Source organism: Saccopteryx bilineata, chromosome 2 (assembly GCF_036850765.1).
Source record: "Saccopteryx bilineata isolate mSacBil1 chromosome 2, mSacBil1_pri_phased_curated, whole genome shotgun sequence".
In the NCBI taxonomy this organism is placed as follows: domain Eukaryota; kingdom Metazoa; phylum Chordata; class Mammalia; order Chiroptera; family Emballonuridae; genus Saccopteryx; species Saccopteryx bilineata.
In genome coordinates, this window is record NC_089491.1 from 230,390,526 (window position 1) to 230,416,067 (window position 25,542).

Here is a 25,542-nt window from a genome sequence, read left to right on the forward strand (position 1 = left end):
GGCACCCCGCCCCGGTCCCCGCACCCGGAGCGCAGCGCCTTCCCGCCCGACCCACTGCACGCTTTCCCCGCCTCCGACTTGCTGCTCCGCGGGGGACGCGTTCCCGCGCCGCCACCAGTCCTTTTTTGAGCAGTGCCACCTCACCGTCCGCCCGTGGGTTTCTGCTCCAAGGGGCAGCGGCACGGACCGGCCTTGCGGAGCTTTTCCGACGGAAGTGAAGTGCCCCTGCGCTGCCTCTTTCCTGGCCGTGCGTTTCAGGGGCTACTTGAGCTCGGTCACTGGCTGCCGGCGGCCGGTTCCCCGAGCCCTCTGCAGGTCACCCACACCTCTTGGGTGCTCTGCCCGCACCTCCTTGACCAGAAGGCTAAGTTTGTAAAGAGCCGTCGTACTGGGTCTGAGAACAGAAGCCTGGAGTTGGCGCTCTGGTTCTTAGTGATCTTGGGCCAGTCCCTTGCAGTCGCCGAGCCTCAGTTTCCCCATAAAAGTAAATAAGGGTCCAGATGTCCGGCTTTCCGCGTGTAGGCCTTCGGACAATGGAGAGAGACGGTGTCATAAATATCCCAGGCAGTTTATCCCCTCCAGTAGGCTGCAGTCTGTTTAGATTTCTGATCGGAAACGAACCTTTCAGTATTTTGCTTTCCGACCAGTTCATTATATAACCCTTTATGTCCATATTATAAAATAAGAAAATAAAACAATTGGAAATGCTCATTTGTATCTTGATCTGAGATGCTTTCATGTTTCCAGTAAGGTAAGGTGCACACTTTCTCTTATGCCTTTCTGTTGTTATTTTATTTTGTTTAAATGAGGAGGCCAGCCAGTTTTTTTGTTGTTGTTGTTGTTTTGTTTTTGAAGATGTCAAGACAGTTTAGTAGTGTTTGTGTTTGACTTTAATATTTTTATATCGGAGACAATGGGAACATTGTTAAAACTTGTTTTTGAAGTATTTTTGTTTTCTGCTTAGTCTTTGAAGTGACTGTCAATCTGGGATGGATTTAGAGTTGCTGAAGTTGGACAGTTCTGTTAAGCACCTTTTGATTTTGGTTATTTTGTTTCAGATACCTTAGCAATTTGGTAATTTAAGTGCTTTCTCAATGATTCCCCCTCCCCCCCACCTCCTGACATAGATGATTTGAAAAAGACAATAGGACACCGAAAATCTTGTGCAGTTTACATGTTTTAGGCCTTAAAGTCATAAAACTTATTATTCCAGATTAATTTATGAAGTTGACTTCAGTTTCTGAGAGCCTGTGATGTATTTAAAATACCTTCAAATTCTGTATTCATTTGGGGTGTATGAGTATATATCTGAAAGAATTCGAAAAGCACTAAGATTGTGTAAAAGTTAGGAGGGAAGAGTGTATCTGAAAATGGTTGCTACAAACTTCATTTGATTTCTTTTTCAAGAAAATGAAGAAGTTTTCAAAGTGAAGAAATCAAGTTATAGCAAAAAGATAGTGAAATTACTCAAGAAAGAATATAAAGAAGATCTTGAAAAATCGAAGATTAAGACAGAGCTCAACTCAGCAGCTGACAGTAAGTACCAAAGTAATAGGATTCTTTTGAAAGGTCAGACTGAAAGCTCTTTCCCATACAGTTGAGTGGGTGTCTATGCATACTGTGAACTTGTTCAGTTGACTTTGTTTTTTTCAAGGGTCTAAACTGAGTGATGATACAGTGTTGTTATTTCTAACACAATTGCAACATAAATGCATTTTAAAGAAGACAAAAGTCATGGCCCCTAGAATGTTTCTACTGTGAAGTTAAATCTTCTTCCCATTTTCTTACCTGTGTCAGACTGCTGTTGAGCAGAGAATGGTTTCCCGCTGAATCCTGAGACACAGATTTATTCCTCTTTGAGTACTGTGCCAATTCCTGAATTTGCGTTTAATACACATTTTATGTTTCTCTGGTGGTATTGCACAGTTGGTTTAATTCTCAGCGTATTTCTAGGAAGGCCTTTAATTTAATGTTGCTTCCCACTCCTCGGTGTGGGGCACCGGCCCACATTGTATAGACATCACTCACCTTTTCTCATGACCAAAGCTGAAAGACTATGAGCAGTTATTTGTCTTTAGGAAAGTGGACCCATTGTACTGTGCTATGGTCTGCATTTTCTTGTGTAAATGCCCTAGGGAAATCTTTACTTTGTGTAATTAAAGCTAGTATAATTATTATTTCTCAATTTTGGAGACGCCTGACTTTGGAGACGCCACTTAAATGTATATTTTGGACCCACTGTACGGCAAATGTCCAATGAATTGCTGAAAGGGTAACTACACCTTTTTTTAAGATGCCAGAGAAGTGGAATTTGAAGCTAGATTTTTGATTATTTAAATTCCAAAAGGTGGAAGAGGAAGGGTATAGGGATATATTCAAAGATTAAAGTGACTAAAAGCTGTTTTGGAGAAGAGCAAGTACTCCTGACAGGCCAAAGCAGATGATTTGTGGAGGAAGCAGAGGTTTAGGGTGAAAGGTATGTTGTTGACAGATAGTGAAGGATGTTTAGTATCCAGTAAGGGGTTTAGAGTTGCTGTGTTCACTGGCTTGCCAAGATAGTGACATGATAAATGCCTTTGTAACCCTAACCTGGTAACCTTGCACAGCACCAGGAGAGGTTGGAGGCCTGAAACACTTTACACGTAAGGGTCATCTTAGATTTGTTACTAGTGGATCAAAAAAATCTCAGTTGAGCAAGAGTGAGGCTTTTCCTAACTGGGAAATTGTGGACGAGTTTAAAACGTTTGCTGTGATGTAGGAGAAGAATTGGAAAGAAAGCATCATTTGAGAAACGTTCCAAGGGAACAGTTGGCGGGTTTAGTGTGAGCTTTTGTGCCAGGTGACTGAGAGAATAATTATGTGTTGCATGCAGAAATAGGGAAGGCAGGTAGGAGGAGGAGTATTTTTAGGGGAACTGATTATCTTGGAATTGAGGAAACTGCTTCATTTTTTCAAGATCTCTTGAAAATCCACTGTATATGATGAAATAGTACGAGAAAGGTCAGGAAAAATGAGACCTGAGAAAGGAGCATTTACTGTTGGGTTTAAAAATCTAGGTAGGTACAAGGTTTGAGAGGCCATCATCCGTACCATTGTCTATCTTTCCACTTTCACGAGGCTCTCAGCAGATAACCCAGTTAACGTCCACCTCGAAGGTGGACTCTGAGATGTAGATTGTCATCATTGACCCTGAAAGGATGTTGCCTTGGAGCTCTTTCATTAATCAAGTCACAGTTCCAAAGTCTTTCTCCCGCAACCCTCCTTAGATAGGCAGAGATGCATTACCTTCAAAACAAGGGTAGTATTGTCTTGAAAAACTATTTTTGTGTTACTCCTAAAAGAATGAGCTCACTTTTGCACTGAATTTAAGTGGAATAGCCAGTGACAGTTGGAGATACAGGTTTAGGTTTGTTGCTTATTGAGAGGATAAAACCAACAGTAAATGGAATTGATGAGGGTGCAGCATAAAGAAAATGTTTCTGAGAACCCAACCTCTGCCTGTCATGAGCATACACATAGAGGAGGATTTACTAAAGAGATGCAAGAATCCTAAAGGCTAATGGAGAAAAGACAGGAAAGTGTCAAGATGACGATGGTCGGTCACAATAAAGCAGTACCAGAACAGTTGAGAAAAGGAAGGACCAAGGAAGGGCTGTTGGCAGGGTTGCTCTGTTTTTTCTTGGAGGAGGGTATCTGACAAGACTGGTCCACCAGCCAAACTCTGTGCCTGTGAGAGGAAGTGTATAACGGAGCTGTGGCTGCAGCCATTAGGTGCTGGTGAACTTGTTGGAACAGAACACAAAGGCCATTGCTGGGGTTAGTGAGGAAATGAAATAGAAGGCAGCTGGTCCCCACTACTTCTTTGAGAAGTTGGGCAAAGAGAGAGTGGAGGACAGTAGCTAGAGCGACCATTGGGGTCTGTAGCGGTCCAGCCACGACAAGTCTATTACGGGGTCCTCGAACAGGAAAAGGTATGGAATTAAATAAATGATAGAGAATTAAAGATATATACATACAGATGGGTTCGGGAGGACCACACAGTGAGCAATCTCTACTGCTCCTAAGCCGATGCAATGGCGGCCCCCAGAAGCTCATCTGTCTTTATTCAGGGAAAAAACGTAGTCCATTAGCAAATCAGTTGTTTCCAAGACAACTCAAAGACAACCCCCACCATACCATTTAGATCTAACTTTACACCAATAAGAAACTAGCTTCAGGCCCTGGCCGGTTGGCTCAGCGGTAGAGCATCGGCCTAGCGTGCAGAGGACCCGGGTTCGATTCCCGGCCAGGGCACACAGGAGAAGCGCCCATTTGCTTCTCCACCCCTCCGCCGCGCTTTCCTCTCTGTCTCTCTCTTCCCCTCCCGCAGCCGGGGCTCCATTGGAGCGGGGATGGCCGGGGCGCTGGGGATGGCTCTGTGGCCTCTGCCTCAGGCGCTGGAGTGGCTCTGGTCGCAGCATGGCAACGCCCAGGATAGGCAGAGCGTCGCCCCCTGGTGGGCAGAGCCTCGCCCCATGGTGGGCGTGCCGGGTGGATCCCGGTCGGGCGCATGCGGGAGTCTGTCTGACTGTCTCTCCCTGTTTCCAGCTTCAGAAAAATGAAAAAAAAAAAAAAAAAGAGAAAAAAAAAAGAAACTAGCTTCCGGCCTCTTCCGGAGAACATGGGTGGAATAAGCAATAATCAGGTATAGGTCTTTGTTAACTGGGCAGGTGATATGGGTGGTTAGGCCCAGCACCTGTCCCCTGGATATAAAAACACCCTGTTTATATTTCGGTCCCCAACAGATCCCCCTTTTGTATTTATTAAAACTTCAAATTCGTGTGTTGTGATTCATACTCATTTGAATTCCCATGTTCGGATTTGGAGGTAGACTGGAAAAATATAAAATCAACAACAATATTAAAATCACCAATGCTAGCAGATACTATAACAAGTGTCCTAATACAATGAAGTGATTAAAGCCTATTAGATTATCAAGCAAAGTCTTAACTAATACAACAGGATTTAAAATAAAATTCTTAGTCTTAAATGTCCTTAACATGTTAATGTAATTTCACCAAGTCCATGTTGACACCATCACTACTTCATATTATTTGTAAATGTAACCCAACCCCACTTCAGTCTGAGAAGTGTCCCAAGGAGCAGGAGTCACACGCATTCAGGAAAAGTCCACAAGGCACTGGAGTTGTGGTCACATTTCCATGCTTTGCAGCTAGAGTCCAAGTCCCAATGACCACTGCTTCTAGCTGGTAACAATTCAGGTAGACTGGAAAAGCTGTCTGTAGCACGTATGGAGATGGAGCTTCTGTTTTCTTTAAACTGGAAAGGTAAACCCAGGGTGCCTTTCCCTGGAGCCTTGCAATCTTGGCGTGGTGAAGAGAACCTGGGGATACACTATGCTGGGTGGCAAAGGTAAATTCGTCTAAATTAGGAGCAAGTCCCAGGCTAAAATGGGCATGGGGCATTGAGGCAAGAGGAATAAAGGAAACACTAAATATTAAACAAAGCAGCAGAAAATAAGACTATCAACACCCACAACAGAGAGCTTCGAGGGATGAATAAAAACCTGAATATTCAGGCAAGACATAGTAAGTGGCCCTTGTGTTCAAAAGCAACAAGATCAGTTTACCTGCTACTTGGAAGAAATACCCAGGCTCATCCACAGCGACATGAGATGGGCCCGATGGCCCTGGGCACCTTTAGTCTTCAGTGGTAAGCCCTAGTAGGCTGGCAAGGTCAGGTCACAGGTAGCCGGAGCAGGGCTGGAAGAGACTTGAACCCTCCCTTGGAGGAGTGAGGGGGCAGCTTACCTTCCAGTGTCCCTTTTTTTCACAGCAAAGGCATGTCCCTGGTGGGGGCAGAGAAGCCTGGCAGGCTTTAGCTCAATGACCTTCCTTTCCACTCTTGAAGCAGGGCCCTGATGTCCTATGAAGCCACTTTGGGGCATTGGAGCCTTTATGGGCATATGCCAAGAGCTGGTATTTTGCCTGATCTCTTTTTGGGCTCTGTCTGCCTTTTCTGTTCCTCTCTTGGTCATTATAGACCTTAAAAGCCATGCTCAGAAGATCTTGTTGAGGAGTTTGAGGGTCCCCTATATAAACTTATTCCGTATATCTGGAGCTAATTGGAAAAAGACAAAAACAGCATTATTATCTGGATAACAGATATAACAGATTTGACAGAGAAAGGGACGAGAGCATAGTAAAACAAGCCTTATACAATTGCTCTTGTGAAGTGAGTCTCTCATCCAGGGTCATGGTGTCTCACCAACCATTCAGGAACCCACCAAGGAGCTTCAGCAGACCTAGGAAAAACACATATTCTTGGCCCCATAAGAGAACAGGGTCTGGCCCTTGCCAGATTCCTGTGAGTGGGTCCCTCCATCACACTTCAGGGAAGGCTTTCCTTGTAGGATTCCAGAGTCTCTCAGCTGCCAAATGACCCTGTACATCAGTATTCAGAAAATTTAAAAAGAGCATGACAAAGATTTGCAGGAGTTTGAGGATATAATTCCCCCTTTTTAATTTTTTCTAATTGACTTTTAAGCATTTGATGTGCACGCTCTACAATGCCTTGACCCTGGGGATTGTAAGGAATTCCCGTCTTTAGGTCAATTCCAAAAGTGATGAAATGTAGTAAATGCTTTTCCTACATATGCAGGAGCATTATTAGTTTTAATCCGTTTAGGAAATCCAGTAATAGAAAATATATACAGACAATGAGCTATAACATGCTTAGCAGCCTCTCCTGTTCTGGCAAGAAGCTACTATAAATCCAGAATAAGTATCCACTGTAACGTGGACAAAGGACTGTTTGCCAAATGAAGGTATATGAGTAACATCCATTTGCCAAAGCTGTCCTGGTAGGAGTCTTTGAGGGTTAATTCCAAATGAAGGGACAGATTGTGTTATAGGACATCTTGGACAGGATTTAACAATTTGCCGTGCTGCTTCCCAAGAAAGTTGAAACTGTTTACACAGGGCTGCAGCGTTCTGGTGATGAATAATATGAGACTAAATTGCTTGATTTGTCATGGTTACTCCAATAATTTTCTTTTGGGTAACTTGATCGACAAGGGCATTCCCTTGTGCTAAAGCTCCAGGGAGCATGGAGTGGGCTCGAATATGTCCTATAAAACATAGAGCTCTATGTTGACGTACAAGTCTTTGAAATAGGAGAAATTGCTGAAATAGTTCCTCATCAGCAGTTTCCCTAAGACAGCAGTCTCAATAGTGGAAACAACTATAAGTAAATATTTGTTGTCTGTGTACATATTAAAGGAGGAACATGGTAAATGCTGAAAAGCCATAATAACAGCATGTAATTCTACTCTTTGAGCTGATTTTGAGGTGACTGTTTCAGTATAAACTTGTCCATCAATTATTAAGCCTGCTATTCCTGAGCTGGACCCATTAGTAAAAACTGTAGGCGCTTCAGGAATGGGCTTATTAACAGTTGTCTTAGGAAATACAAATGTAGTAATTAATGAAAATTGAACTATTTTATCAGCTGGGTAGTGAGAATCAATTTGGCCTGTAAAATTTGCAAAAGCAATTTGCCATTTAGTGGAAGTTTCCCAGAGCCATTGTTGATCTTTTGAAAAAGGAACAATAATTATTTGAGGCTCAAAACCTATAAGTTGTAAAAGTTACCTACACTCCTTGATAATCAAGGAGGCAACACAATCAAAATATGGAGATAAAACTTTTTTAGGAGTAACAGCTAAATGAATCCATTCAATAGGACCTGAAGCTTGCCACAATAGTCCCGTTGGAGTGTAACTCGAGGGACAAATTAATAAGGCAACTGATTCTTCAGGATTTATGCGTTTTAGTTGTGCTTGTTGCAAGGCTTTTTCTACAAGCTTTAAAGCTTGCTGTCCCGCAGCTGTAAGTAATCGAGGAGAAGCTGGTTCAGCCGAGCCTCTAAGAATATCAAAAAGTAGCTTCAGTTTCCTGGTAGTTAATTTCAAGGAAGGTCTAAGCCAATTAATATTTCCTAATAATTTCTGGAAATCATTCAAATTTTGCAAATGATCCGTTCTGATTTCTAATTTTTGTGGACGAATTTGTTGTCCCTCAATAGTTGTCCTAAATAAGAGAAAGGCGAAGATTGCTGTACCTTTTCAGGAGCTATATAAAGTCCTGATTCTTTCAAAGAATATTCTAGTTGTTGTAGAATAGTCAGCACAGTGTCTTTATCTGGATTAGCAATAAGAATATTATCCATATAATGAATTATATATGCTTTAGGGTGCTGCCTTCGTACTGGAGAGATAGCTTGAGCAACATATTTTTGGCACAAGGTAGGACTGTTAGTCATACCTTGAGGCAAAACTCTCTACTGGTATCGCTCCATGGGAGCCTGAAAATTAAGTGAAGGAACATTGAATGCAAAACGCTTGCAATCATGAGGGCTTAAATGAATAGTAAAAAAGCAATCCTTCAAGTCAATAATTACAAGGTGAAAATTCCATAGAATGGCAGTAGAAGGGAGTCCTAGCTGGAGAGGACCCATAATTTCCATTCTTACTTATTTCTCTCAAATCTTGTAATAGCCTCCAGTTTCCTGATTTCTTTTTAATGACAAATATAGGCGTATTCCATGGACTATTAGATGGTTCAGTGTGCCCAAGCTGTAACTGCTCTTGTACCAATCGAGCAGCTGCCTTAAGTTTCTCCTGAGAAAGGAGCCATTGGTCTATCCATACAGGACTGTCTGATTTCCAAGTAATTGAGTCTGCACAATGCATTATTTGGGTAGCAGGAGCTACCAAGGCCCCTCTGCTAAATTTTGATATTCTAACCCCTTAGTGGGCAAAAATTCCTGGTCAAGCATCTGAGTACTAACTAAACTATTAGGACTGACAAGCAACGCTTCCATATTTTTTAAAACATCTCTACTCCACAAATTAACTGGTAATCCAGGGAGCACATAAGGCTGAAAAAGTCCAGAATGACCTTCTTTATCTTTCCATTGTAAATAACTAGAGCTTTGCTGAGGGGATTTACTCTGCCCTATACCTTGTAATTCTGTGGTTGCTGCATGAGTGGGCCAGGAAGGAGGCCAATGTAGCTTAGCAATAACAGATACATCAGCTCCAGTATCTAAAAGTCCTTTAAATTTATGTCCTTGTATTATTAGTTCCATTTCAGGGCGTCCCTGACCTATTTTTCTAATCCAGTAGGCAGCATTAGTGGAACCAAATCCTTGATTCTCTCAGGGTCCCTTTTGCAGGGTTTGGCCCTGTCTTAAAAGAGGTAAAGGGATTAATTGAGCAATTTTCATGTCAGGGGAGTTAGTGATTATATTCCTCAGAGTGTGAGCCATTACTTTAATTTCCCCTGTATAACCTGAATCAATTACTCCAGGGAGAACAAAAAATTCTCTCATAGTTTTAAACTACTTTTGCCTAATAAGAGTCCTACTGTGTTACCAGGAAGTGGCCCAAAAATTCCAGTGGGTATAGCTTGAGGTCCCATCTCTGGAGTTAATATGAATTGGGAGGTGGGACTGAGGTCCAGTCCCGCACTGCCTGTTGCTGCCCAGGACAGTTGGGCAATGTTTGGCCTGCTGGAATCGGAATTTGCTGAGGAAACACCTGCATCGCCCCTATTGTTTGATGGGGCTGGGGAGGGCCCTACTGTCCGTTTCCCTGAAACACTTGCCCTTTGGCAGTATATTTAGACTTATATTCATTTGCCCAATGTTTCCCTCTCCTACAGAGTGGGCAGAGGTCTAGAGTTTTAGGAACTGGCTGCCCACGAATAGGAGGCTGAGGCTGATATCCAGGGGGAGTAGGGCAACTTTTAGCAAAATGTCCCACACCCCTGCATTGGAAACAAGGTCTATGAGCAGCAGTACTTTCCTGGCTTTCCTTTTTCGTTTGTTTTGCCTTTTATCAAAATATCCTGGAATTCTTGCCTTAGCGTCTGTGGTAAAAGCAAGCCCTTACATGTATGAAGTCCCAACATCGGCGCATATTCTGATATAGTCCTCTATATCACCCTTCTTGAGGTGAGGCCGAAGTGCAGCCTGACAAGCCAAATCGGCATTCTCATACGCTAACTGCTTTATTAGAATCTTTCCTAAGTTTTTATCCTCTACTATTCTTTTGACTGCTTGAATTAGCCGTGAAACAAATTCTTGAAATCGCTCGTCTGTGCTTTGTCTAATTTTACTAAATTCTTCCGTTTTTGCCCCTGGTGTAGGCAGCCATTTCCATTGCCTTTGTGGGTATCTGATTAATTATATCATAAGTAGTTAATTGATACTTTAATTGAGTTGCCATATGGGCATATTGTCCTTCTCCAGTTAACATATCTATAGTAACAGCACCCTCCTCTTGCTGGTTTTTCTCATCCTGCTCCACAGCCTTTTCATGAACGGCTGACTTCCACAGCAAATAATCACCTCCAGAGAGACAAGCCAGTCATTTGGCGGAAGAGCCTTTGCACTAATAGTATCTAATAAACCAAGTGTAAAGGGGGCAGTAGGCCCATACTGAGCACAAGCAAGTTTAAGTTCTTTCAGAGTTTTAAAAGGTACAGGTTTATGTTCTCGCACTAATTTTCCTTCATCATTCTGTCTTTCTACAACAGGAAAATAGGTAAAGCCATTTATTGTTTCCCCTATATTTCTAGCCTGGTCTATAGATAGTTGGAGCTGGGATTTTCCAGATTTTGAGCTATAGACTCTGGAATTAGCCTGATAAGGGTACGGAGGAGCAGAGGGTTGAATGTAGGAAGGAGCCAAGGGTGGTGGAGGCTCCGCGGTTAAGGCAGCCATAGCTGCAAAGTTTTTATCCCCCGGGTCATCCTCAGACTCCAAGTTGTTCTCATATTCACATTCCTGTGTCCGGCTTGCCCTGATACTCTTCAGACGTCAGTTCATCCTCATATGGAAACATTTCTACAAAAAAGTCCCTTATTTTTGATCCTAGTATTCCCATAGTTATTTACTCCCAAATTACTACTATACTCTTCCCCCCACATTGTACTTAAAAGCTCCACTCTAAAAGCTTTAACTTACTTCATGTGCTCACTTCTGGGGGAGTTCCATTACCTCTCCGCTTTCCTTTTTTCAATGGCCCCACATATGGGCGCCAATTGTCGCGGTCCAGCCACGACGTCTGTTACAGGGTCCTCGAACAAGAAAAGATATGGAATTAAATAAATGATAGACAGAGAATTAAAGATATATACAAAAAGATGGGTTCAGGAGGACCACACGGCGAGCAGTCTCTACTGCTCCTAAGCCAATGCAATGGCGGCCCCTGGAAGCTCATCCGTCTTTTTTTTTTTTTTTTTTTTTTTTTCTTTTTCATTTTTCTGAAGCTGGAAACAGGGAGAGACAGTCAGACAGACTCCCGCATGCGCCCGACCGGGATCCACCCGGCACGCCCACCAGGGGCGACGCTCTGCCCACCAGGGGGCGATGCTCTGCCCATCCTGGGCGTCGCCATGTTGCGACCAGAGCCACTCTAGCGCCTGAGGCAGAGGCCACAGAGCCATCCCCAGCGCCCGGGCCATCTTTGCTCCAATGGAGCCTCGGCTGCGGGAGGGGAGGAGAGAGACAGAGAGGAAAGCGCGGCGGAGGGGTGGAGAAGCAAATGGGCGCTTCTCCTCTGTGCCCTGGCCGGAATTGAACCCGGGTCCTCCGCACGCTAGGCCGACGCTCTACCGCTGAGCCAACCGGCCAGGGCTCATCCGTCTTTATTCAGAGAAAAAACGTAGTCCATTAGCAATTCAGTTATTTCCAAGACAACTCAAAGACAACCCCCACCATACCATTTAGATCTAACTTTACACCAATAAGAAACTAGCTTCCAGCCTCTTCCGGAGAACATGGGTGGGATAAGCAATAATCAGGTATAGGTCTTTGTTAACTGGGCAGGTGATATGGGTGGTTAGGCCCAGCACCTGTCCCCTAGATAGAAAAAAAATCCTATTTATATTTCGGTCCCCAACAGGGGTCAGAAGCCTGTGTCTGGAGACTGACAAGGTAGTGAGAATATTTGTGAGAGCCAGTTTCCTCAAGTAGTACTAAAAGTGGAGTTGAGAGCACAAGAGGAGCCTAGAAAAAGGGTATTTAGCATCTCTTTATATAAAGATGTTTGAAAGCATAACGCCTGAGACTACTGACAAAAATTCAGCTATCACTGTGTTTTAGACTAATATTGACTCAGTCACAAACAAGTACTGTACTTATGAACTTAACGAAACATTGAATCTTTTAAAATCTGAGCATATCTGAGCTGGTCAACCTTTTGTGGTTCTGTTTTGTCTATTAAAAGTCATTGATTTAGTGTGAATTGAGAGCTTAAGGAAGTGGGTATTTTTTGACTCATCTAACCATACACATCTGATAAAGTAAGCTCCAAAATCTCATAGTCTCAGAATGCATTTCAGAAGGAAGTGTATGATTAACAAGGTAGGAAGGTAACAGGAAAAAATTTAAGAGCCTAAAATGGAATGTTCTAACTCTCAGTGAAGTTAAGGGGCAGGTGGGTGGTGGTGGTAGTGGTGGTATTGTCTCTGGAACTCTTGTTTAGGGGAGAGAATATGGCTTGAGAAGAATAGAGAACTTTTATTTTACCATATTTCCCCATGTATAAGATGAATATTTTTTCCAAAAATTTGGGGTCTAAAAACTGGGTGCATCTTATACAGTGGTTGTAGATTTTTTACTTGCATTTCCCGCTTTTTCACGCATGTATGAATTTTATGATGAATAAATTTGAGTTCAATAACTTTATGTAATACATTTTTTTCCAAATTTTGGGCCCTCAAAATAAGGTGTGTCTTGTACATTGGAGCATCTTATACATGGGGAAATACGATACTGTCATTATATTCATTGTACCTATTGTGTGCATTGCCAGATTCAAGTGCTTCAAGGTGGAAAAAGTTTTGGTTTGCTTAATGTTTTCCTGGGACAAAGGATGTGATATAGGACTCTTTAGTTATAAGTAAAGTAAACCACTGGGTATAAAGTAAACAATGATAGTCCTTCGAAACCCAGCGGCAGGAGAGCAGTCTTGAAACTGGCCTTGGGAATGGCCTGGGAATTAGAACTCAGAATTGGAGAACTCTCTTCTCTCTCCCCATGGTGGAATATGGCCACTGCACAGCTCCCTTCCTGGCACATACATGGCTAGTCTTAGTGCCACCTACTCGCTGACTTGTCTCTCTGTCCCAGTTCTAGATTACCAGGAAGAGAATAAAGTTGTCTCTGCTTTGGTCGAAAATTTATTCTTAAATATTTAGTCATGGCGGTGGGGTCAGGGTTGCACAGTGTAAATGACAAATGGTTATGACTAAGAAGATATCCCTAAAGCCATTTATTACAGAGAGATTTAGCTGTTCCATGAACTTGGTTCTTGATAAATGGTGCCTGGAATGGGCTTAGTGTTTAATGAAATACTGACATAGAAAATGAAATGATGTACCCTGGCTGGATAGCTCGGTTGGTTAGAGCAGTGGTCCCCAACCTCTTTTGGACCATGGACCAGTTTAATGTCAGAAAATATTTTCACGGACCAGCCTTTAGGGTGGGACGGATAAATGTATCACGTGACCGAGACAAGCGTCAAGAGTGAGTCTTAGATGGATGTAACAGAGGGAATCTGGTCATTTTTTAAAAATAAAACATTGTTCAGACTTAAATATAAATAAAATGGAAATAATGTAAGTTATTTATTCTTTCTCTGCAGACCAGTACCAAATGGCCCACGGACCGGTATCGGTCTACGGCTCGGGGGTCGGGGACCACTGGGTTAGAGTATCGTCCAGACGCACAGAGGTTGCCAGTTAGATTCCCGGTCAGAGCACATACAGGAACAGTTGTTCCTATCTCTCTCTTGCTCTCTCCCTTTCTCTCTCTAAAATCAATAAAATAAACACTAAAAATACAAAATGAGTGATGCTTCAAAGATGTACCAAAAAGTCCCCTATGGGAGTTTGGAAGAAGAAACAGTTTATTATAATAAATTAGCAAAATTTTGATAAAATTAACTAAAGTGGGATTGAACAGGACTTCAAATGCAGCCATCTGTCCCATGTATTATTTTTATCTCACAATTATGTCTGTTGTGATATTTCATTTTCATGCATCAGTGGTGTGAGATTTTTAGAAATAATTAAAATAGTTCAAGCTTTAATGAATTGAGCCCATAATCAAAAATATCTCCTCAATTTATGAATTTTCTTTTAAAATCATTTTATTTTTCAAAAATGTAGGTGAAACAGCTTTGGACAAAGCAGGGCATGTTAAGGATGCAGGTCAAGAAGATGGAGTTGTCATCAGTGAGCATGGTGATGACGAGATGGAGATGGAGAGTGAGAAAGAGGAAGAAAAGCCAAAGGCCGCTGGAGCCTTTTCAAACGCTCTGTCCTCCCTGAATGTGCTGCGTCCAGGTGCGTGCTGCGTCCAGGTGCATGCTCGCCCACAGAAGAGGCCTTTGAAGATCCTTGTTAGGAGGATTCGTTAAGTGGTGTTCCTTATGTTGTCCTGTTTGAAGCCAGGGTATCTCCTTTTGCAGGCATGCAAAGTGAGAGAACTAGAGACTCCCTGGTTCACAGGATCCAAAACAGGCAGGCAGTTGTGGACTTCAAGTACATTGGTAAATGGTCCTGAAGTCTTTTTATGTATTTCAGGTTAAGATTTAAACTCTATTAGAACAGCTACTAAAAGCAAAAGTAACTGCTATTTTTTCTACACTTCATTTTTTTGGTTTCTATAGGAAATAGTTTGCAGATCTCTTCACTATTTAATCATCTCTTGAATAATTAAGTGCTTAGTAGTGAAATTTAAATTATAAAGAGGTATCATTTAACATTTATAAAATTTAAAAATGCTTACTCTGGGCCGGTAAAGTTGTAAAAAAATATATTTATAGATCTCGTGGCATTCTAATTGGTACAGTCCTTAAGCTGTTTGGCAATGCTTTCAGATGTTCTTGACCCTGTAATTTCATATCTACACATTTATTCCAAGGCAAGAATGTTTTCATTGCAGTAGTATTTGCAGTGAGAAAAATTTAGAAATGTTGGAAACTGTGTAGTCAGAGAGGAATGGTTTAGTAAATTAAGGTACGTTTACAGTAACAGATACTACATAGCTATTAAAATAACAGTTTGACAGGTAGGAAGGTTTTTTTACTATAGGTAAAAAGGTCAATTAATTTAATTATGTAGTAAATAATGCTTTATCTGTTAGAAGTTGTAAAGCCATTAAAAATTATATTTACATCAAACAGTAATAAGGAGAAAAACTTATGTTCTAGCATGCAGAAAAATGAAATACAGGATTATGTAGTCAATATGTTTACAAGTGAAGCTAAAACTACTTGCCAGAAAAATGCACTGTAAATCTATAGTGTTGTTTGGGGTCATGCGGTGTGGGTTCCTTTTAAATTTTTATTTATTTTCCAGTTTAGTAATATGATTTTACTACTTAAATATTAAAAAAAATAACAAAACTGCTTTTAGTTGATTCTGCATCACACACACACACACACACACACTTGCTGTTCCCCAAGTTGCTATTCTGTATTCTTTTTAGTTTCCTTAGTGACTTTTAGTTTTGATTTACACTAAATTGAAGATAAATCAGTTGAGTTGCAGGCATGGTTTGGGCAGGGCCGCCAGCAGCTGGCATTGGAACATCATCACTGTGACAGGGCTCTCAGTGAGGCTGTCTTCCCTATATAGTTTCAGGAAGGTAAAGTTTCACACCTGACATACAGGTAACTCTTCCTGTTGGTCTCCAGGAGAGATCCCGGATGCAGCTTTCATCCATGCTGCGAGGAAAAAGCGGCAAATGGCCCGGGAGTTGGGAGATTTCACCCCGCATGACAGTGAGCCCGGCAAAGGCCGCCTTGTCCGAGAGGATGAGAATGATGCCAGCGATGATGAAGATGATGATGAGAAACGCCGCATCGTGTTTTCTGTGAAAGAAAAGTCACAAAGACAAAAAATTGCTGAGGAAATAGGTAACTTGATTGAGTAGCATAGTAAGCCCATTACATTGCTGTTACAGCCTGTTGCTAATTGAATAGTCCTTAAGCTATTTGGTGATGGTTTCAGATGTTCTTGGCCCCATAATTCCATATCTAGAAATTTATCCCAAGGAAAGAATGTTTTCATTGCAATATTATTTTCAGTGAGCAAAATTTGGAAATTTTAGAAACAGTATATAAGTCGGAGAGGAATGGCTTAGTAAATTAAGATACATTAACAATAAGAGATATTATATAGCTATTAAAATATTAAATGTGGTTTGATAGTGAAAATAAATAGTTGAATAAAGAGCACCTACTGTTAGTTAGCTATGTTTAATGTCAGAGGACTTTCCTTGCTTGGACACAAATGTCTTACAGTATTAGAATTTAATGAAAACTATAACATGATTAATTGAGTACTTCTGTGGCTGGTGTAGTACTAAGCACATTACACACATACATTTGTGTCGTCAGCTCAGCATTCTTTGGAGACATTTGGTTTTGTTATTCGCTTTGTGGAGCTGATGTCAAGCTCACAGGGATGAGGAAACCTGTCCAAGGTTTTAACCATGGCATTAATGCCACCTTTTGCTTCAAGGGATACTGAGTATAAGACAAGCAGAGTTAGGAGCATTGAGTGAGACATTTTAGTGAGGTTGCGTGAATACCAATAGATTAGCTTAGTTTTTGTGAACTGTCAGGCTAGCACCTTTTCCCTTCCTGCTTCCTGGCATTACTGACTAGTCTCTGCTGCTGTGGCTATAGGCATCGAGGGGAGCGATGATGACGCGTTAGTAGCTGGGGAGCAAGATGAGGAGCTCAGCCGCTGGGAGCAGGAGCAGATAAGGAAAGGAATCAACATCCCTCAGGTGAGAGCAATGGCTACACTTTCAAAATGAAAAGATGAATTTAAGAAAAAGTAAATTTTCCTTTTTTCTTCTTTCCCAAGTGAAAGGAGGGGTGATAGACAGATTCCAGCATACGCCCCAACTGGGATCCACTTGGAAACCCCCATCTGGGGCTGATGCTCTTCCCATCCAGGGCCATGGTCACAGCTGAGCTATTAGCACCTGAGGGGGAGGATCCATGGAGCCACCCTCAGCGCCCGGAGCCAGTGCACTCGAACCAATTGAGCCATGACTGTGGAGGGGAAGAGAGAGAGAGACAAGGGGAAGGGGAAAGCAAATGGTCACTTCTGTGTGCCCTGACTGGGAATTGAACCCGGGACATTCGCTTGCCAGGCCAGTGCTCTACCACTGAGCTAACTGGCCAGGGCCAAAAAGTAAATTTAATAAAAGTAAAGAAACCTTTTTTTACCTGTTTTGTTAAAGTTAAAATATTGCATATTGAAATGAATCTTGGTCATTTGCTCAGGTCACATAATTAAAAAAATTACATAGCTCTGGTCAGCTAGCTCAGCAGTAGAGTGTCGGCCTGGCATGTAGAAGTCCCAGGTTCAATTCCCAGCCAGGACACACAGGAGAAGTGCCCATCTGCTTTTCCATTCTTCCTCCTCTTCTTTCTCTCTGTATCTCTCTTCCCTTCCTGCAGCCAAGGCTCCATGGAGCAAAAGTTGGCCCAGGCACTGAGGATGGCTCCATGGCCTCCACCTCAGGCGCTAGAATGGCTCTGGTTGCAACAGATCAATGTCCCAGATGGGCAGAGCATCACCCCTTAGTGGGCATGCCGGGTGGATCCTGGTCGGGCACATACAGGAGTCTGTCTCTGCCTCCCTACTTCTCACTTCAGAAAAATACAAAAAAAAAAAAAGAGAGAGAGAGAGAGAAAGAAAGAAATTACATGAAGTTATGTATCCAGTAAGCTTTTTAAAAATTTTTGATTGATTGATGGGACAAAAAGAACAAAACATTGATTTGTGTTCCACGAACTTACGCATTCATTGGTTGATTCTTTTATGTATTCTGACCAGAATCAAACCCGTGTATCTAATAAACTTTTAGAACAGCGGTTCTCAACCTGTGGGTCATGACCCCGGCGGGGGTCGATCGACCAAAACACAGGGGTCGCCTAAAACCATCAGTTTCCAGTTTCCGATGGCTTTAGGCGACCCCTGTGTTTTGGTCGTTCGACCCCCACCGGGGTCACGACCCACAGGTTGAGTACCGCTGTTTTAGAAGAAACTTTATTATATCCTGTTTTTTATAATCAATAGGTGAAAGAATATCTAGTTTCTTAGAACAATGTTTCTCAAGATGGTTCTTCAACCAGCAGCATCACATATAATCTGGGAGCTTGTGAGAAATGAAAATTCTCACCTTCCCAAAACCTAGAGAACAGGAAACTGTCAGGTTGGGTCCTGCATTTAATGAGCCCCTCTAGGTGATTCTGAAGCACAGTCAAGGCTGACAACTACAGTGTAGTACAAGGTTTCTTTCCTGGATAGCTTATTTTTTTCTGACTTTAGAAATTATTTATAGAAGATGGGTTTCTCTTACTGTAAATGAAAAATGCCTTCCTAAATAGTTAGAACATTTGTTTTATGGAAGTGAGTTGTGCAGTGGAAATGCTACATAAATGGAAGCCTTTGTTACTCGCACATGTGGTAGAGGAAGGCCTGGCCTGAGTGTGAACAGTCTTGGTACTCCTCTGCTTATCAGTTTATTCTATAACTGTAACTGGTAACTTTTCTTCTAATGATAAAATAGTGGACTTGGATTATTATTATAATATTGTTATTTTTTATCAAGTGGGAGGCAGGGAGGTAGAGAGACAGGTGCCTGCATGTCCCCCAACTGGGATCCATCCTGCCACCCCCATTTGGGGCTGACGTTCTGCTCATCTGGGGCCGCTGCTTTGTTGCTGGGCAACTGAGCTATTTTAGTGCCTGAAGTTTGGCCATGGAGCCATCCCCAGTGCCTGGGGTCAGTTTGTTCATTCGAGCCATGGCTACCGGAGGCGAAGAGAGAGAGAAAAAAAAAAGGGAGAGAAGGGGAGGGGTAGAAAAGGAGATGGTTGCTTCTCCTGTGTGCCCTGACCAAGAATTGAACCTGGGACTTTCATACTCTGGGCCAACTACCATTGAGCAAACCAGCCTTACCCAAAAATAACTTGGATTTTTTTTTTTTTTTTTTTTCTGTATTTTTCTGAAGCCGGAAACGGGGAGAGACAGTCAGTCAGACTCTCGCATGCGCCCGACCGGGATCCACCCGGCACACCCACCAGGGGGCGATGCTCTGCCCCTCTGGGGGCTGGGGCGTAGCTCTGTTGCGACCAGAGCCACTCTAGCGCCTGGGGCAGAGGCCGAGGAGCCATCCCCAGCACCAAAGCCATCTTTGCTCCAGTGGAGCCTCGGTTGTGGGAGGGGAAGAGAGACAGAGAGGAAGGAGAGGGGGAGGGGTGGAGAAGCAGATGGGTGCTTCTCCTGTGTGCCCTGGCCGGGAATCAAACCCAGGACTTCTGCACGCCAGGCCGATGCTCTACCACTGAGCCAACCGGCCAGGGCCTAACTTGGATTATTTTTAATGTCCCTTCCAGCTCTTTGATATTTTGTTTTTCTGAAAATTATTAGAAATAAATCCAGTAATCCTATAAGAGTTAGAACATTTATCTAGCCCTACTTTATTTGATTTTGAAGCTCTAAATAGTTATTTTAATGACATACTGTTTGGGAAATGGGTATAATTTTTGCTGTTAGGTTTTTTGTGTGTGTGTTTGTCTTTTAACCCTAAAGCGTTATTCTTTTCATAGTTTCAGCTACTAGTTTTCATATATATCCCATTTCTTTTCTAGGTTCAAGCCAGTCAGCCCAGTGAAGTGAACGTGTACTACCAGAACACTTACCCAGCAATGCCTTACGGATCCTCCTACGGCATTCCATACAGTTACACGGCCTATGGATCCTCTGATGGCAAATCTCAAAAACCAGATAATACAGCCCCTTTCAAAACTCCCAGTAATGAGATGACTCCCGTTACTATTGATTTGGTAAAGAAACAGCTTAAAGACAGGTAGGGCAGACCAGCTTCTTAAAGACCTGTCCTCTAGCTTTGTGTTCCTCAGCCGCATGTAGTCTGGGGTAGCAGACTCAGCATATCAGCACGGAAGATTCACTGGCCATCCTCAAAGCCAAACAGAAGATGACTTCATTCTTTGCTCTGCTACCTCCTTGGATGACTGTGGAAACCTCGAAAAGTTTTAAAAATGCCACTCGATGATCTTGTTGAATGAAGACAGTTCTGAGTTTGCATCTCTTGGACTCTGAAAAAGTGTAGTCAAGATATGGGGGGAAAAGCAGAACAGTGAGATTTTGGTTAGCCCACCAAGTAACTAATGATATCTGTAAACTGCTACTTTTTTTGAGAGAGAGAGAAAAGCAGTACAGGTGAAGAGATATCATTCCCAAGTATTTTGTATTTTTATAGTGGAACTAAATGCATTGTAATGTTGCAAGAGTCCTGACAGCATAGACTTTGGGGTGTAAATGTGTCATATTTATCCTTTTCTGTTCTGAAGGTTGGACTCCATGAAAGACGTGCACAAAACAAACCGACAGCAGCATGAGAAGCACCTGCAAAGCCGCGTGGACTCCACCAGGGCCATTGAGAGACTAGAAGGGTCTTCTGGGGGTATTGGTGAACGGTATAAATTTTTGCAAGAAATGCGAGGGTATGTCCAAGACTTGCTTGAGTGTTTCAGTGAAAAGGTAAGAATGCAAAAATATTAATCTCTTTGAATAGGGCAAAATTAAGAAGGTCTAGACGGCTTTGTGTAGATCGTTTCTGTATTTCTCAGAATATATCCACTGAATTTGACTTCAGAAGTGATGAGAAGTCAGGCTTTATTTTCTTCACTTCCTTAGTGGCATGGTATCTTGGGGGCAAATACACTGCCTTTGTTGAAAACAAAAAAGTAACTCAGCACATTTGAATAAGATACTGGCAAGTCCTGCCTTAATACAGTGTTAGAGGATTGGCCTGCCCTGGACTGTTAGATTATAAGAGACTCGTCTGATGGGATTTTCTTTTTTATGGTTTAGGTCTAAACTTATCTTTAAAATTGTTTAAAGTAATTCCAAATATGTATGAAGTTGAAAAATTTTATTAGTTTTTATTTTTTACCCTGAAGTTGCTCACCATTGCTGCAAATAGATTCATCTAAATAAGCCTATGCTTCATCCATGTCAGAAACCATTTATTGGCCATAATTTCTTTTAAGGTCTCTTTTCTTCCAAGTTCTTTTTTAGTATGTTAGTTAGAATTTTAGTATGAAGTTCAATTTTTCTTTAGTATGATTTTTTTTTATAATTAGCTGCATTGAGAAACCCTTTTCTTCTCAGACAGCCTCTTAATTGATTCTTTGTCTTTAAGATAAGTGTTATTGTTTGATGAGTTGGTTTATAAGCATTTGTGTATTTTATAGCCTTATCTTTAAAAAAAAGTTCAAACTTTGACTGTATCCTGTCTCTGAATTTTCAAATGATGCAGGATTAGAAGGCACATTTTTCCTCTTTTTTTGCTGTGTGGATTTAGTATAGAATCTGTAAGCATATGTTATGTTCAGATGAGTATTTTGACTTTTTGTCATCTTATTAATATGATTACTTCTGTACCCTAAAGCCATGGGCTGGGAAAAGAACCCTGCTAGACTGTGTCTTACCGGTGGGCTTTAATGAGTCCAACTGGGCTGTGGTCAGATCCAGGCTGAGGTAGTGCTCAGCAGTCCCCTCTGTAGGACTTATCACGAACTGGTCCTTACCAGCTGAGCTCTGGTGTACTTCTGAGGCAGACCAGAAGCATAGGGTGACGTAGTACAGGGCAGGAAGGCAACGCAGGTCTGCCTCTGTGCAGATGGGGTCAGCGTCAGCTGCCAGTAGTGTTTTTCCTGCTAGTGAAGCCCTTGATCCCAGCAGATGGTGCGAGCTGTCTACAATCTTTCTGAGACTGGAGAAAGAGGGTCTTTGTCTTAAACCATACATGTAAGTGAGGTTGTCCCTGGGGAGCTATCTTTTGGCCTTTGCTTTGGAACTTACTCTAGTAAACTTTACATGCTCCTGATTGCAAACTGAACTCTTAAAAAGTATTGACAGTAATATCATCAACTAGATTTACGAAGAGACTACTAGGACTTCTAGTTCATGTAGTTCTCAATTTGATACTGATAGTCAACTTTATAAGTAATGAGCAGTGTGCTTCTTTGCTTGATTGCTCTGTTCCTAGTGAAGGCTACTTCAGATTATGCTGACAAGATTCAGAGTTGCTTAGACCACTGTTGCTGGAACAGATCTTAGACTTTATATGATACACAGTAACTACATTTTAATAAAAAAGGTAGATAATTTCTCTTTTAAAGATGAGTATTTTATTTCATTTTACATTTTCATATATGTTCAATTTTTAGAAGACCTGCTAAATGCATGAATAATGTCATAAATTATCATCTAGGAAATAGGAATACTTGGATAGATTTGAGTATATTCATTTTTGTTACACTATAAAAATATTTCAGGGTAAGACCATAAAAAGATAACCATTCTTTTATTTTTCTTCTTTTGTTATAAAAGTTTAAGTGGTTTTGAACTTAAATTTTTAATTATTTGCAAATTATTTTAACTTTCCTTTGTTTTATTTCCCTGTAATCATCTTCTTTCTTGTGTTCTTCACCTTATAGTTGGTCTTGAAATAATAAAAGTCAATAATAACAGTTTTGAGTTGTAGAGGGTAAAGAAAATGTTCAGGTGCATCTCTTGAGATAAATTCATTTTGTTAGGAAGCATAATGGGAGCTTAAAGTGTGTCTTAGGCTTTCAGTCTCAGTAAAGTTTCTCTGGGTTTTGTTACAGGCATTTCAATTACCTCTGCAGGACGATTATATTATCAAAATTGTAACTAAATTGAATAGTTCTGTGAAATGTGACCTCAGGTAGAGGAACATGAACAGTCCCCAGAACTAAAGGGATGCCCCTTGGGTACATAGGTGTATTTGTCTTCAGTTCTGCATGGTTTAAAGCAGCGAGGAGGCAGGGAATGGAAATCACAATGATACTACAGTGAATGCTTAAATGTTAAAGATAGTCTCTGGGCTCAGCTGTATAATAATCAGTACAGATTTGGGGACATTGCTGCCCATAATATGGCATATGAGAGAATAACTCCATCACTTTGCCCTTTCTGTGAACATTTGCTGCTTTGCAATGGGATCATGCAAGTGTGTACAATTGCTCTTATTACAGACATCTTTGTGTTCCACCTGCCTTTTTATTCTCCATTCGCAGTCTGTTCAGCTCAGGAGGCTGCTATAGCACTTGGTGCCACTGTTCCCACTCTTAACTAATGTGTTTTCCATTTGCATTGACCACCAGGAAACTAGAATTTCTGGTTTCCTCAGGTATGTGTAGTGGTTGTTAGTGTTTTGTGACAGTTTCATAACATTTGGTTATAACATAAAGTTATGAAAAAAATGTTTTTTCTCTTTTTTCTTCTTTCTTTTTATGTTAGGTCATGTTCTGTAAGCTTTTGTATTTTGTATGAGGCACATCGGTGCTTAGCCATGGACTGTAACCTGGAAAAACTTAGCAACTTTGTCAAATGACAGTTCATGTGAAGAATTTTATTATATTACAAAATATGGAAACATTTCTGTATTTGATGAGAATAGCTTTTTGAGTTTGATTTCAGACCAGTTAGTGACAGGAATTTTATTTGCCTTATTAATGTGAATAAATGCAGTTTACATTTAAAATGTGTAATAAAGGTGCAAAGTGTGAATGACCAAGTAGTTTAGGTGTCTGAAATTGGGCAGTCAGTAGATTCCTTAGCCAACTCAGAGGGCCATTGCAGTTTTTGGCATCACTGTGATAAATGTTTATTTTAAATTGCAAAAATTGCAAGGCAGATGCTGCTGCTAGAAAGGTAAAAATGGACTTTAAGAGATAGCCAAGTGCTGTATTCTAAAAGAAAAGCAGTAAAACTTGTGATATTTTTTTACATTCAAGTGTTAAGTTTCCTAACCAAACTTTTTTCCAGTAATTAGGCACCGGACATGATAGCTCTGTATATGGATAAAAGAAGTGATGTTTCCTAAACATCATAAAACTGAATGGCTATTTGTGTCCCATTGGGAATTCATGATTATTCTGTCGATAGAGGGTGCTTTTTCAGAAATCCGGAAATAGTACGGAACCCTCAAATAAATCAGCAGCTGAGGAGTTTGGTGTTACGGAGTGTGTTGTATTTTCACAGGTGCCACTGATTAATGAACTTGAATCAGCAATACATCAGCTGTACAAACAGCGAGCTTCCCGCCTTGTCCAAAGACGACAAGATGATATTAAAGATGAATCTTCGGAGTTTTCAAGCCATTCAAGTCAGTCCATCTTGAAGGTTTTTATTATTCATTAAACAACCTTGTTTACTTAGTACAGCCTAATTGAAAATTAGACATCCCAAGCACCTTTTTTTCAATAAATGAATTCCCTTGCTCTTGTGTCAAGTAGATCTAAAAATTATCACAGCATTTATTTGAGTTCTGTTTAAGAAACTACAGCTTCACAAAGGAGCTGAAAAATGTACTAATTTGCTATCAGTCTTATTTTCTTTGGGCTTATTTTTTTTATTCTTCAGTTAGAAAAGACATTACAGTGTTTTATCTTAAAACCACTGTCTGTTTGGCTCTAATTGATTTTATCCCCCATTTTCATCCTGTTGATAACACCAAGGCAAATGCTATTGTTGATCACAGTAAAAGACTGAGTTTAGGGACTGGGGGATTTTGGGGGGCAGAGGGGTTTTATTCCATAAATGAGTTTTGAGCTTTACCCCTTGGAGAAGCAAAATTTTTTGTATTTTGCAGTTTTGTCTTATATACTATACTAGGGAATTTAGTAAGTCAGTTGATACCTACATTTCTTGAAATACTAGTGTAAAAATGTAGAAATTGAATTTATATTCCTTTCACTGTGTTATGGAAAACCAAAATTAATTGGAAACCTCTTATTAAATAATTTAGCTGAGACTATTTAACCAGACGTTTTTAAACTTTAATTCCTCTTTTTCCATTGCCCTCCATATTGTTGGGTGCTTTCATAGGAATTGTCTTAGCGTGGGGTTCTTGTGGGGTTTTTTTATCATCTCTTTGTTCCCTGTGTCAGCAGTTCTCAGTGAAAGTGCACATCAGATTACCCCTGATCGTAACTTAAAGTGCAGATTTCCTGATCCTTTCCCTAGAGATCCTTGCTAGGTCTTGGATGGTGTCAAATAAACCTGCATGTTAAACAACCACCACAAGCCATCCAAGTGCAAAGGGCTCTGAACATAATGCTTTGTCATGTGAGGTCCCTGAGAGAGCAGCCTCCTGTGTGCTGGGCGGTTCTAGAGCATCATCAGGAGGTGGCGCTGTGGCCCTAGGGCTGAGTCAGACTCAGACACGAGCCATGTGAGTGGCTCGGACCTTTTATTTTTGCCACCTATGTTTAAAGTGGAGTGTTGCTGTCTTGGGCACCTAGATGACGAGAGCATCCCTCCAAGAGCACTTGATCCAGGCAGAGTACAGGTAACTGTTACACCTATGAAGGGAAGCTATTTC

General features: G+C 41.3%; 1 protein-coding gene across 1 annotated transcript in view; it reads left to right on the forward strand.

Moving 5' to 3' along the window:
• Positions 1–25,542, forward strand: part of PAXBP1 (PAX3 and PAX7 binding protein 1) — a 44,394-nt gene that overhangs the window by 496 nt on the left and 18,356 nt on the right. The window contains exons 2-8 of the mRNA XM_066259509.1: positions 1,408–1,536; positions 14,241–14,417; positions 15,773–15,994; positions 16,769–16,872; positions 19,754–19,971; positions 20,477–20,666; positions 24,201–24,324. Of these exons, the coding sequence (XP_066115606.1) occupies positions 1,408–1,536; positions 14,241–14,417; positions 15,773–15,994; positions 16,769–16,872; positions 19,754–19,971; positions 20,477–20,666; positions 24,201–24,324 (1,164 nt within the window). The remainder of the gene's footprint in view (positions 1–1,407; positions 1,537–14,240; positions 14,418–15,772; positions 15,995–16,768; positions 16,873–19,753; positions 19,972–20,476; positions 20,667–24,200; positions 24,325–25,542) is intronic.